Source organism: Rattus norvegicus, chromosome 9 (genome assembly GCF_021556685.1).
Source record: "Rattus norvegicus strain SHRSP/BbbUtx chromosome 9, alternate assembly SHRSP_T2T, whole genome shotgun sequence".
NCBI lineage: Eukaryota > Metazoa > Chordata > Mammalia > Rodentia > Muridae > Rattus > Rattus norvegicus.
Genome location: NC_141542.1, coordinates 101,606,874 through 101,620,410, shown reverse-complemented (window position 1 = coordinate 101,620,410; position 13,537 = coordinate 101,606,874). Strand labels below are relative to the sequence as shown.

At 41.4% G+C, this 13,537-nt stretch overlaps 1 protein-coding gene across 10 annotated transcripts in view; it reads right to left on the bottom strand.

The window, feature by feature from the left end:
• The window catches only part of Cab39 (calcium binding protein 39), a 61,435-nt gene that overhangs the window by 15,055 nt on the left and 32,843 nt on the right, over window positions 1–13,537 (bottom strand). For 9 of the 10 annotated variants that reach the window (XM_087565570.1, NM_001401625.1, XM_087565574.1 and 6 more), the window contains 2 exons: window positions 2,338–2,502; window positions 274–392 (listed from right to left, as the gene is read on the bottom strand). In XM_087565570.1, coding sequence (XP_087421696.1) covers window positions 274–392; window positions 2,338–2,502 — 284 coding nt within the window. The remainder of the gene's footprint in view (window positions 1–273; window positions 393–2,337; window positions 2,503–13,537) is intronic. The other variant, NM_001106924.1, reaches the window with a different exon arrangement.

Sequence of the window (13,537 nt, the reverse complement as noted above, 5' to 3'; positions counted from 1 at the left end):
GGCTCTATTTCTTCCCTTCAGTTGCATGTGATTAGTGAACTTAAAGGCTCTCACAATCCACCCGGTTTCCAGCTTGCATCTGCAGGGCGTTTTGTGTTAGTTTAGCTTCCAGGCTAAGACGTTAAGAGGGCAGTATATGCAAGAGCTACACAAAAGTGAGCTAAAACTACAGAGAATATCTTCCCATGTACCAATCTGGTTATCCTTCCCCACCCAAACAATTTTTCTTTTTCTTTTCAACTAAGAATATAAACTTTATCACATTGTACATACCCTTTCAATAACATGAACAAAATATTCTGTTGGGTGCAGATGTATTCAACAGTAGGAGTTCTTGTACCAATTTGTCTTCTGAGAATATTGTTGAAAATTTGAGCCACGTCTTTTTTGCCCTATTAGGAATACAATCATTAAAATATTTACCTGTCTAAATATGAAAATGTCCATCCACCCTTCAATATAAAGTCAAAGAGCCATTGTGTATTAGTTATGACTGGATATCTGACTTTGCAACATTTGTAGACATTAAACTTCTAATTTTATCTAATTTTATAATCACAATTTCTTAGATTTAATAGTGTACAATTTTAAAACAATTTTATCAACAAAACGAAATCTCATTATTAACCACCTCTAACTCTCAGAAGCATGCTGACTCAGTTACGGAAAACAGATGTTGGAAGCATACTTACAATCTACAGGGATAGGAACCTTACGCAAGTGGATACTTCTGTTGTGAACACTACAGTGTACACACTTTTACAGAGCGGAAAGGGAGGAGATTGTACTCTCAGTGTAATGACATTAGAGGATTTCTGGCAAGTAGATAAACTCCTCTATGAACTCACTTGGCTAGGAAAGACTTAAATATATATTAAATATAAAGCACTAAGGACTACAGTAGTAGTATTACAGTAGTTCAGAGATGAGAGCTTTACACACAGTACAGACAAATCACCAGTGAACCTCAACACTCAGAAAGCTGCCCAAGAAATTAATAATAGACAACAGGCCCCCAAGAGATGTTTCAGAATAGATACTATCACAAGGCTGACAAAGCCCGGAGAGCACTGGAGCCCACAGACAAATCATCCTGGGGCTTGTGCTGGCTCAGGTGCAGTAATGGTAATGTCTACAAATCAGTCTCATGGCACACACTTAAAAAACCAATGCCTCTAAAGTTTCAGATGAATATTAAATTCAGTGTTCAGTTGAGAAAACAAAATAGGTGGAGACAGAGAAGGATCAGATATATCCCAAATGCACCTTTCAAGTTAACAGAGAAACAAACCATTAGAATTTGACACACTATTAAAAACACACAAAATCAGCTGTATAAATGGAAATATCTTGTTCTATCTTCTTTATAACAAGCCAAAAATGTTTATTTTCCTTTAAGAATTATTGAAGTAGCCATCCCTTCTTCTAACTCTATCACACCTCTCTCCACCAAAACCCACAGATAATATCTAACTGCTCAGGCAGACGAACATGAATGAGACTTAGAGCATATTCATGAAGTTACTTATGACCATGTAAATAGAGAACTTGGGGTATATGCTTCTCAGGCAGGAATCAAGGCCATTATAACTCACTATACACCATCATGAACCCAACATGTCATGATCCAACTTCATCCACAGAGGCAGTAAAATTCAGGGGGTGGGGGTTGGGGGGGTGGTGGTGGTGTTAGAGAGCAGGCCCTAAGAGAGCGGAAAAAAAAGCTGTGCTATCTGCTGCTAATCCAAAAGTGAATGGCTTGGTTGCTGTTCTGCTCTAGCTGTGGGGCCAAGGAATGCAGGCCCAATATTATCAGAAATAAATTTTACAGAAGTCAGAAATTCAAAATTGTGAATAAAATCTGTTTCAATATTACACTAAATAAAAAATTTAAAAGCAGTGCCAAGCAAATACAAAACATATGATTTCTGCTATAACAGACATTTTTAAGGTTTTCTAGCATTCTATGACTTTGTGTTGTTTTTTTTTTTTCCCTTTTTTTTCCCCCTTTTCTTTTTTTCGGAGCTGGGGACTGAACCCAGGGCCTTGTGCTTGCTAGGCAAGTGCTCTACCACTGAGCTAAATCCCCAACCCCATTCTATGACTTTCTTTAGACTGCTGATTTCTTGGTTCAGTGAACAGCAGTTTATGAAATACAACCTAAAAGAAAGGTATGACGAACACTCAGGAAACTTCATATACAACGTGATGTGTACAACGTGTGTACAAAGGCCAGGAGCCCGAGTCAACAGGGATCTTAAAATATCCCAAAGAGTAGAATGCATGGGAAAGGATCACAAGAAGTGTTTTTTGAGAATTAAGAAGTGAACTTCTTACCTCAAAGTCAATGAGCTGTAAGTCAGCCACCAGGGTGCTGAGGAGGCCACTATTGTACAGCTCCTGAGCCAGCTGTGCTACGGCCTCTGTCTGGGGCTCCTTCTCATTTGTGCCGTACAGAATTTCTTTCATGGCAACCAAATTTTTGGAAACTTCTTCTGTAGCCTGATTTTGGGAGAAAGGTGCAGAAGAGAAAAATAATTCATTTTAAATACAAACGCATATCATAGTGTATGAGCTAAATATCCACGTTTTATATTATTTACCCCTTAGACCTACGTGCAGGCTCCAGCTCAGTCCTCGGGAGCTGGACTTTGTACAGGAGGGAGAGAAGGAGGGAGGGAGGGAGAGAGAGAAGGGGAGAGGAAAGGAGAGAGAGGGGGAGAGAGAGAGTTGCATGTGCTCCCTCAAAAAGGACAAAACATTCTGAATATACAATGGAAACTCAGCTAATGCAAAGCAGGAACAGGCATGACAGCAAGTTCCTCCTCAAGCTTGGGAAGCTCTTCAGAAGAGCCATGTGAGACTAACTACTAAATCTGGGAGAGGAGCAGCAAAAGGCAGCTATGAGGAGAGGAAACCAGAACTACAAAAAGCCAAAGAAAGGGCACTGGTAGAATAAAGAGGACGTGAAAAGTTACTACAGTGATACTCATCACATTCAAGAAAAACCAAGGTGTTAAATAGAGAAACCAAAGACACAACAGACTCGGCACTAGAAACTCTGATGTTTAAAGTTAAAGCTACAGTGGCTTTTAACAGCAGATATGACACTGCAAAAGAAAACGTTGCTGACTAGTAACAAATGTACAGAAATGAATCATGGGGGTGAAGTGGAGGGGACATCATGTTTATAAGCTTTAGGGTAACTTTAAGGACTATACATAACTAGTCCACAAAGAGAGTAAAAGGCGGGCAAAATATTTGAAAATGTGATGAACGAAAACAACTTTGAATTTGCCAGGTGCATATCTTCAATCCCAGTACCTGGGAGTTGGAGTCAGGCAGATGTCTGGGAGTTTGAGGCCAGCCTTATCTCTACATTGTTCCAGGATAGTGTGGAGTACATAGAGAGACCCTGTCTCGAAACACAAACAACCCAACCAACCAATCAACCAACCAACTTTTGAAAAACTAAACAAAAAATATAAATCTGATAGAAAAAAAAAAAAACGCTGCCAAAATAAATACTGGTAAAAAGGCAAATAAATCTCAAGTGTAAGAAATAGAAATAAGATGGCTGGAAGATGGCTCAGTACTTAAGGTTTGAGTTCCAGCCCCACTGCATGTGTGCTCACAACAGTCTGGTAATTCCAGTTATAAGGGATTGATGGCCTCCCAGGCACCAGTCGTGCATGTGGTGAATAGACTACATACAAGCAAAACACACATACATATTTAAAAGTTAAAACAAGAAAAGAGTAAGACCAGCATTGTACGGAGAGGTAGCTGTGGTGAAGAGCGTTTGCTGTACAATCACAAGGACTGGAACTCAGGTCCTAGCAGTAAGTTCAGGGCCAGCTTCTATTATTACATGGTGTGAAGCTGCCTCATAAAAACAAGCAAGCAAGCCGACAAAACCTTGCCCACCAAAATACAGACTTGCCATAGGACATTCTAAGCAAGTATACAGCCTAAGACAATATTCAAAACAATTGAAACATTCCACAGTAATTCCTTTACTACCATCAAAGCTTCTTACCAAATGATTGCACAACTTCACCTTGAATAGTTCCTGCTTCTAGTAATGCTATATTGGAGGATCTTAGAATCGGGCAAACATGACCTCCCTACACTGTTTGATAGCCCAAGCAGTAACTTCTCTTCCTGCTTGAGGTAGTACACCTGTCTTCCTTTAAAGCATGTCTTCAGAAAACTTCTTTTCAATTGTGTGAATTATTGTTACTATCCAAGAGAGGTAGGATAATGACCAACCCTGTTCCAGATACAGGTCCTGTACTGATGGTATACACAAACACAGCCTGAGGTCATCTTTAGTAGTTTAGGCAAGCATGAGGAAGCATGGAGAGCAGAGTGGATCTTTGGCTCTGGAGGGTGCTATGGCCAACTGGAGTGCATGATACCACAGCAAAGGCTTTAACTCTTCACTATTTAATTGTATTTCTCCATCAGCCTAACACCTAGGATGCACAGACATTTCTGTGTTCTAAAGGATATTTAGTAAGTCATATTATTCTTACATTTGAATCACATATCTAGATATGTCTCTGCGGCCTGCCTAAAAATTGCTAACCAAAAGCCTATTAGGAAGAACCACAGAAGGGCCTATCTTATCCTTTCAGTAACGAATATATATATATATATATATATATATATATATATATATATATATCTCCCAAAACCCCAGACAGGGTTTCTCTATGTAGACCTGGCTGTTCTGGAACTCACTCGGTAGACTAGGCTGGCCATGAACTCTCAGAGATCTGCCTGCCTCTGTTAAGGTTAAAGGCATGTGCCACTACCACCTGGCTTTGATCTAATAATTTTGTAGTATGGCTACTCAGCACTATTTACAAATCATATTTGTAAAGATTTTTAATATCTTGATAAAATAAAATGACATTATTTCATATTTTCTGACTATAAAAACAAAAAACAAGTAAATTTAGTAAAATCTTTTCACTGAACCATTTGACCAGGTATAGTGGTGTATACATGCCTTTAACCCTGGCAGAGGGAGACAGATCTCCAGAGTTCCAGGATAGCTTAGTCTACACAGGAAGTTTCAGGCCAGTTAGGGCTATATAGTTCAACTCTGACTTTAAAAACAAACAAAACGGGGTTGGGGATTTAGCTCAGTGGTAGAGTGCTTGCCTAGCAACCGCAAGGCCCTGGGTTCGGTCCCCAGCTCCGAAAAAAAGAAAAAAGAGAAAAAAAAAATCAAACCTATTCTGATTTTTAAGGCTTTCCATCAACCCTCAATGCTTACAAATTCTCCCTTCTCAGTCCTATGACGCCTTTAAGGAGGCCTGTGTGTGGAGGTGCAGCAGACTTTACCTCTTCTGGTCCAGTATCTACCTTATTATCTGCAGGGCTTAGGTTTCTCATATGCAACAAGGTACCCCAAATGTAATTTTTCTGGACCAAGAGGAATTCACAGCAGGATAGATTCTATTATCTGTTTATATGCATTGCTTTTTCGGTTCCTTTATTCCAAATGAGTCTCACTGATGAGAAGGAAAAAAAAAAATCTGCCACTTACTAGGGTTTCTAAGTGTGTTACCTGGTGGCTTTATGCCCGTGATCCTAAAGGGCAGATCTCTTTTAGCCTCCTTTGCTTTTCTGGTTAAATTCAAGTTTGAACACTTAGAAATTCTTAGTTTATCAATTTTGAAATGTTAATGATTTTAAGCGTTGCATTCAGGTCAAGCCTCATGCTCTCTTCTGACAGCAACAGGTGCTGAAAGGAGTTACAGCTAAAGGGTGCACCTTCACTATGAGGTGATGGTGTGTTCTAGAACTGACGTGGTCATCATCACATATATCCATGCAGACACGGAATTACACACTTAAACTGCATGGTATACACATTCAATAAAGCTGTCTTTAAAGTCCCCTCCTCTTCAGAAGATGCACTGCCTGTCACCGTAAGAGTGGGGAGGCAATGACAACAGTCACACACACCCTTCATTGCTTACTTGCTTTTGTTTTCTGATGACTTCCTGCCCTCCTGGGAACCCCATGTATCTTATATCTCTTCTCCTCATATAGCCAATTCCCAACTCAGCCCATTTCCAGTCTTAGCATAGGATCAAGGCTCCCCTTAACAGAACCAAATATGCTCTTTCTGGACACCACGAATCCTCCTACCTCTACTTCACCTATAATTCAGTCTCTCAAATGCGTACCCATGTTTGTCACAGTCCACATGTCCTTCCTTATTCACAGTGTATCCCAATCTCACTCGACTCATGCACCTCACACGTACTGCTTTCTAAAGGCAATTGCCTGTCTTCCTAATGCCTGGCACCCGTAGCGTTATAATTGCTGCTCACTGCACCCATCCCTATCCTAGTTTTTACCTTTCCCCAATTCTCTGGTTACCTCTTGGGTCTCCTTTTCAGTCTGTCCTCCTTAACTAAACTTTTTTTCTCTTTTTTTTGGAGCTGGGGACTGAACCCAGGGCCTTGCGCTCGCTAGGCAAGCGCTCTACCGCTGAGCTAAATCCCCAACCCCTTAACTAAACTTTTAACTATCAAGTACCCACAAGATCAGTCAGATCTGAAGCTTTCCTTCTTCCTGCCTTTTGTTACTCTGCAGCTTCTCTTTAAGTGACCTCATCCACACCCACTGCTTTAATTAACTCCTCAGAGCAGAAGCCTCACAGATGCCTATCTTCAGGTCTCCCAGGCTTTGTCTTTCAGCAGTCTACACAAAATGTCTGTACTGAGCTGTCTTACGGTATGGTACCTACCTCAACTCCAATATATCTAAAAGAGAGAGAGTTCATGCTGTTGCCCACTGCCTGGTATTCTTCCCTTGTCCTTAGATCAGGTAGCAATGCAGGTGTACATGTCAGAAACTTGGGGGTCACCATCAACTCTTCTTTCTTCTGAACCAGCGTTGGCTAAGTTGTCTCCACTCTCCCAGATCCAGATGCCTCCTCTGCCATTGTAACTCCTGATAAAATTACTACCTAGCCTATTGACTTCCTTACATTCCTGTCAGAATTCTACATTCTTTTCCAATCAAAACACAAATAATGAAGAGATTCTGTTTAAAATGCTCCAATGATTTCTTATTTCTCTTAGAATGGTGCATATTCTTTCTTAACATGACCCATAACCCCTACAAAGTTTGATCCTACTGTCTAACTTAGATCTGCACTATAATTTCTATGTACGCATGATGTAGGTAGGGCACACATCTTTCCTCAGAGTCCTTGAATATGTGGTTTCCTATGTTCACGCATCCTTTGCACCCACCTCCTTGCCAACACCCTTTCCTTCTTCGTGCTAACCTCAGTATTGGATTGCTTTTTCAAGTTTCCTAGGTAAATTCTGTCACACATTCACCTATGGTTTTTCCCTCATATTGTTTCTCATAGTTGAGTATTATCCTCCTTTTCCTTGTAATGTCCCAGTTGCTGGTCCCTTCTGCTACACTGAGAGCTTGTAGGTGCTCCACACATGTAATAGATACAGGGCCTCAAGGGCAGAGCAACCCTTTAAGACCCCACTGAGAAGGCAAAAGGAAGTGCTTAAAAGAGCCCAGAAGCAGACTAGCTTATGCAAAACAGTCGCAGGGGTTGAGGGGAGTATAGGGATATATAGGAACAACTTATCTGGTTTACCTCTAGAAAGAAGCCACTAAATTCAGACTCCCATTTAACTTCCCCAGCACTGCTGGTTTACCACATAGGCAAAGAAAGCAAGATAACAACTGAGCTAATTATTTTAGTTATTGATAAAGGAAAGAGGGTGGCTACTAGAATTAGGAATCAAATGTTCTGTTACCTGGAAAAAACAGACTTGACTTTAATGATGAGCAAAGGAAAAAAAAACCATCTGAGATTAGGGGTGGGTGTACATGTGAAGAGAAAGGAACTATAATTCAGTGGAAGGGAATCAACAACTACTGCAGTGTCTGCGTGCCAATATACAGTGTAAGTAAAAAAGTGAACTGGCTAATGCTCCCCCAACCTAACACCGTGGAAACCAGTTCCTGCATCTGGCACTCAACTAATAGTTTGCTCCAGGCTGGCTGTGTTAGAAATCTTGAGTCACAGCATACCCACACTGTATACTACTCTAGATGAGAAACTAGGAGGTTCAAAGGTTAAATGTGCCCTTTGCTCAATTTACAGTCTAATTTCCTTTAACTACATAGTCCAAGACAGTGGTTCTCAATTGGTGGTTTGTGATTCCATTGGGGGTAGAAAAACCCTTTCAAAGGGATCATATATCAGATATCTTGCATATAAGATATTTACAATTCTTAACAGTAGCAAAATTACAGTTATGAAGAAGTAATGAAAATAATTTTATGGTTGGAGGGCCACCACTACATGAGGAACTGCATAAAAGGGTCACAGCACTAGGGAGGTTGAGAACCAGTGCTCTCAAAGAACATTCCACACTAAACTGCTTCGTTTGCTTCCTTACTTTTCATTCAATTTCAGACTTGTTTGAATGTTCTGCCAATTTATGGCTTACTTATCTATTTATTGTTTGATTATTCATTTGTGTTCTTGGGAACAAAGCCAGAGTCTTAACTACTTCAACTACTTGTATGATTTCTGATACCTATTAACCTGAACAATTTTCAACTGAAACAAAAAGCAAGCAAGCCAGTGAGAAAAGGTCTCACACACATTTACACACTCGTGTAAGTTTTAATTTTTAAAAGACTTGTTATTAATGATGGTTTTTAAATGCTTTAACTTCCCTTCTAGCCCACCTCCCAGCTGAGGTAGTTGGAAAGAAAGGTTATTAGGATACAAGGGTACTGGACCTGTTTAGAAATGGTCTTTGGAGCAAATCTCATCTGCTTTCTTGGGAAATCAGCAGTTTAGTTCACAGGTCAGCAGCAGCAACTCAATCCACTCACAAACACTTCACAGATATACCAGCAGTCCAGCTCAGTAGTGTTGCGATAGCAGCATCAGTGGCACAACCTAGCAAGGACAGCCAGGCCTCAAGAGAACAGGAGTGTCAGGGACTCCAGGAGAAGTTCTCTGTTCTGCCTCTCTCAACGAAGTGAAGATTAGGGAAGCTGAGAGATCGAGTGAGAAGTGTTGTGAAGTTAATTCTATAAGCTCCTCTCTGTCCACTGAGTCCTATTCATACTCACTTCAAACTTCAGGTGGATCTTGCTTTAGCATTTGAGTTTGTCTTAGTAAAACTTTATATGACATCAGCTGACATCACTCTGCCAATCATCCAGAGTCCACATAAGTGGCAATGAAGCCACCAGCACACCAACAGAAGTTTTCTGGGTATGTTTTTTTCTCTATGGAGTTCAACTACAAAATGTAAAGCGGATCAATATATGTGCGTCATCAGCAAAGAATCCTTTATCTTGAGTCCTTTTACATGCTTGCTTTAGTAAAACATCCTTTCACTTGTGTCTGCTTCAGGGAAATGTTTCTTCACGAGTCTGCCTTAGCAGAACATTCTCTCACCTGTGTCCACTTCAGCAAACATTCTTTCACATGTCTGCTTTAGTAAAACATCATTTTGCTTGTGTCCACTTCAGGAAAGCATTACTTGTTTGCTCCAGCAAAACAACCCACCTGACTTTCCAAAACACCATTAAGTTTGTACTTTGCACACACACATGCACACACTTGGAACAAAGGTGGGGGTGGGTTTCACAAGGCAAAGTAATTCATTAGGCATTTACTGACTTCAAATGCCACAGAGAGAACAGAACAATAGGTCATGTTGGATCTGATTGGTCTCCTTCAGTGTTCTTATAGTGGTCACACCCAAGCCCCATCTCTGGAGGGCCTGCATTAGTCAATGTACACTCTGCATCTCTGATCACACTGACCACATTCTTCTTACCTGCACCTCCTATTTATATCTTACACCTACTGATTAGCCATTCGTACCTACAGCACCTACCTCTTCTTTTTTTTTTTTTTTAATTCTTTTTTTCGGAGCTGGGGACCGAACCCAGGGCCTTGTGCTTGCTAGGCAAGCCCTCTACCACTGAGCTAAATCCCCAACCCCCCTACAGCACCTCTTAATACTCCCCCTTTCAAGCTGCTGAAATCCTCACTCACCTAATCCACTGGCCCCTCATTATCTGTGTGCTAAGACTGTGCACTTCAGAACTGCCTCAAGAGTTCTCAATGCCTTTGGATTCCTTATACTCCTGGATGATTTTCCACACAACTTTTCTGCACCAGCTCCCAGAATTACAATCACTGTAAATGGTGACAGAACCCATGCATACTTGGTTTACTAATGATTTGTGGTGCTTGTCTAACTTCAGTGTAGCTCAGAAACAGTCCTGTCAGCTGGACTGATTTCCAAGTAGCAACTCATAGAGTACATATTTCAAAATGGCTGCACTTCTCCGGACTTTTGTTTAGTATCCTACCCTGAATACAGTTTTATTCCTCTAAGATGAGACCTTCCTGTAAAAACATTTTTTTTCCTTTTTAAAATATTTTTATGTATATGAGTACACTACATTTGTCTTCAGATACCCTAGAAAAGGGCATCAGATCCCATTACAGATAGTTGTGAGTCATCATGTGGTTGCTGGGAATTGAACTCAGGACCTCTGAAGAGTGCAGCTTGAGCTCTTAACCACTGAGCCATCTCTCCAGCCCCCAATAAAAATTTTCTTAACACTTTTTTTTTAAATCGGGTATTTTTTTATTTACATTTCAAATGTTATCTCCTTTCCCTATTTCCTGTCCATAAAACCCCTGTCCCATCCTCCTTCCCTCCCCCCTTCTTGGATGAAGGTGTTCCCCCATCCAACCCCCCATCCCCTCCCACCTCCCCATCCTACTTTAACTCTTGTTCCATACTCATACACTCTTGCTACATTTGACTACATGTGCTGTGCCCTACAGTACTTTTTGGTTTTGAGACATGGCATCACTCTCTAGCACTGGCTGACCTGGAACTCACCATACAATTTGAATCAACTTAAAACTGACAGCAATCTCCTGCCTCACCCTCCTGGGATTATAGGCATATGCCACCATATTTGGCATGAAATATAAGCTCTGCCTTCTAGCGCTAGGGACTGAACATGTTAGTTAAATACTCTCTCACTGAGCTCTCACCCCAGCTCCCAAGATACTAAGTACAAACAAAGCAGTTTTACAGTGTAATACCACTTTGGCCAAGTTCTTGTTATGAGCATTATCTGTAATGAGACTATTAAGTATCTCCTAATGTTATGTCCTTCACAGGGCATATCAGTTCTGGGGCGCCCTTGCCAAACTGTCCAACCTACATTAGATCATGAAGAAACACCAGCAAGACCCAAATCAGGGATCATTCTATAAAACATTCAAGTATTTAGGTCACAAGGTAAAAGGAAGGTTGAGAAGCTGTTCCAGATTGAAGCAGCTAGGGAGACTCTGAGATGGACGGCTGGTCCTGAGGTATATAGTAAAGGCTGTATCCATTAACAAAGCACTCTGTCCATTTTTCCCACTGTGGTGTTGTTAAATGTAACATTGGTGGAAGTGGGGTAGAGCCTGATAAGTTTACCAGCCCTTGTTTTGCCGTTTCTTCCCAGGTAGGGGGCCCCTTACTTGATATGGCTGTATCTCTGTGTGCTGCAGAAAGGGCCTTTAAACCAGCAGTCTCAAAGATACCCTTTGTCTTAGAGGTCATCTGTTCCTTCAATGAATGGACTTCAGATTTCAAACCAAACAGTCTTCAATTCTGTTGTCTTGTCATCTACTTTCACTCTCACCTCAAATACCTTCATCTCTGCTCCAAGTGAAGCCCCTTCCCTCCCAGGCAGGCTCTAGCTGCAGCAGCTATGTCATCCAACAGCTGCCAGCCTTGCAGGCCTGAGCCTTCTCGTGTGCCTCTCCCTTTTCTTAACATCCTCAGGAGTTTTGGAAAGGCTGACTCCCACTCCTCACTACCTACCCCCCAGTGTCTGACAGCAATGTACACACAGAATGACCTCATCGTTTTGTGAGTTGGCAGAACACTCTTCAAGTGCTCATCAGCTGGACATGGTGTTCTGAGACACACACGCTATTCCTGCATGGCCAGGAGCCTCATATTGGCTTTCACAGGCAGACTGCTGTACCAATAGCAGCCAACTGTTTATAAATACTTAGTCAAGACTATCCCTTGTGACGAGCTACTCATTTGACTGGAAATGAAATCACATGTCCTTCATGTCTTACTCTACGGGTAAGAGGGAAAGATTGTGGTTAAGGTCTTAGTTGTTTCCTTAGGACTTTTGAGATGTGACCTATGAAGTAGCTGGGTATACCAGGGCTTAGAAGTGTCCATGGTAAACAGAGTCTGGGCATGTTAGTTTTCTGGAATTCAGGTGCTGGGGTAGAAGAGCAGAGCTCAAGTCTCTCAGGTCCCTTGGAGAGAAGGCAAGTGACTCCTGAAGTAGGAAAGTTCCTGAGCATCCACATGCAACCAAATGAGAACTTTATTTAGCTTTTGGGAATTATTTTTAAAATAGTAGGTCAATGTAAACAACCCCAGCATCTCAAAATTCATGCCTAATGTATCACTGGCAACAGTATTAGAATAAAATTTCTTTCCTATCCTGAGTAGGAATATAGGGATTTTCTCCAGCCTTTATGGTTGTGTCCAGTATAACCTCCCCTAGTAGAACCCAAGCTATGAGATTTTTCCCCTTAAATATAAGTTGGGAGTCCAAGACAAAAGGTACAGGAATTCAAGGCCAGCCTGGGTAATATACCTGAGGGTGCATGGGTCCATGAAAGGGAAAAGTAAGTACTCAGGAAACTAAAACCCTGGTGCCAACTGGTCTATTGCAGGACCTCCCCAAACCAGAAGGCCTCTCTGCCTTAAACCTGACATCCTCATAATGTTTGTCTGTGCTGCTGTGACTCAGGCTGTCCTGTAGTCAACGAGCACAGAGCTAGGACCCCACCAGTATCAAGCAGACAGAGGGAGACAGGATAAGGCCACTGTCCACCAGGTAAAAGCAGGGAAAGGCTTCACTTCGCTCTTATGAATTAGTAATTTCAAAACAAATATTTAAAGTGAAACAGAGGAGGGAGTGGGGGCGACTGCCTTTAGTCCCAGTCCTCGGGAGGCAGGACTCTTCTATGTTCAAGACCAGCCTTGTCTAAGGAGCAAGTTCCAGCACAGCTATCTAGACCCACAGAATAAGACTGTCTAAAAATGGAAGAGGAATCAAAGCTCCTATACAGTGAAAGAAATGAAGACAAGACAAGGTTGTAGGATGGAATCAATAAGATGGCTCATCAAGTAGAGAAGCTTGTGCACAGGCCTGAAACCCTGAGCAGGAGCCCTGGTCTCACAGTGCAGCAGCAGAATGACTTCTGAGGCTTGTTCTCCAATCTCAGGCACACCATGGCATGTGCCTACTCTCACGTAAAGACAAACTTTAAAAAAAAAAAAAAAAAGCATAGATACTGTTGTGGTAAATATTTGATGAAAAGATTCTATTATTATATTAACTCCTGTGCTGAATGCTTTTTAAAAGCCCACTCTTCCCAAGCTCTTCATTATAGAAA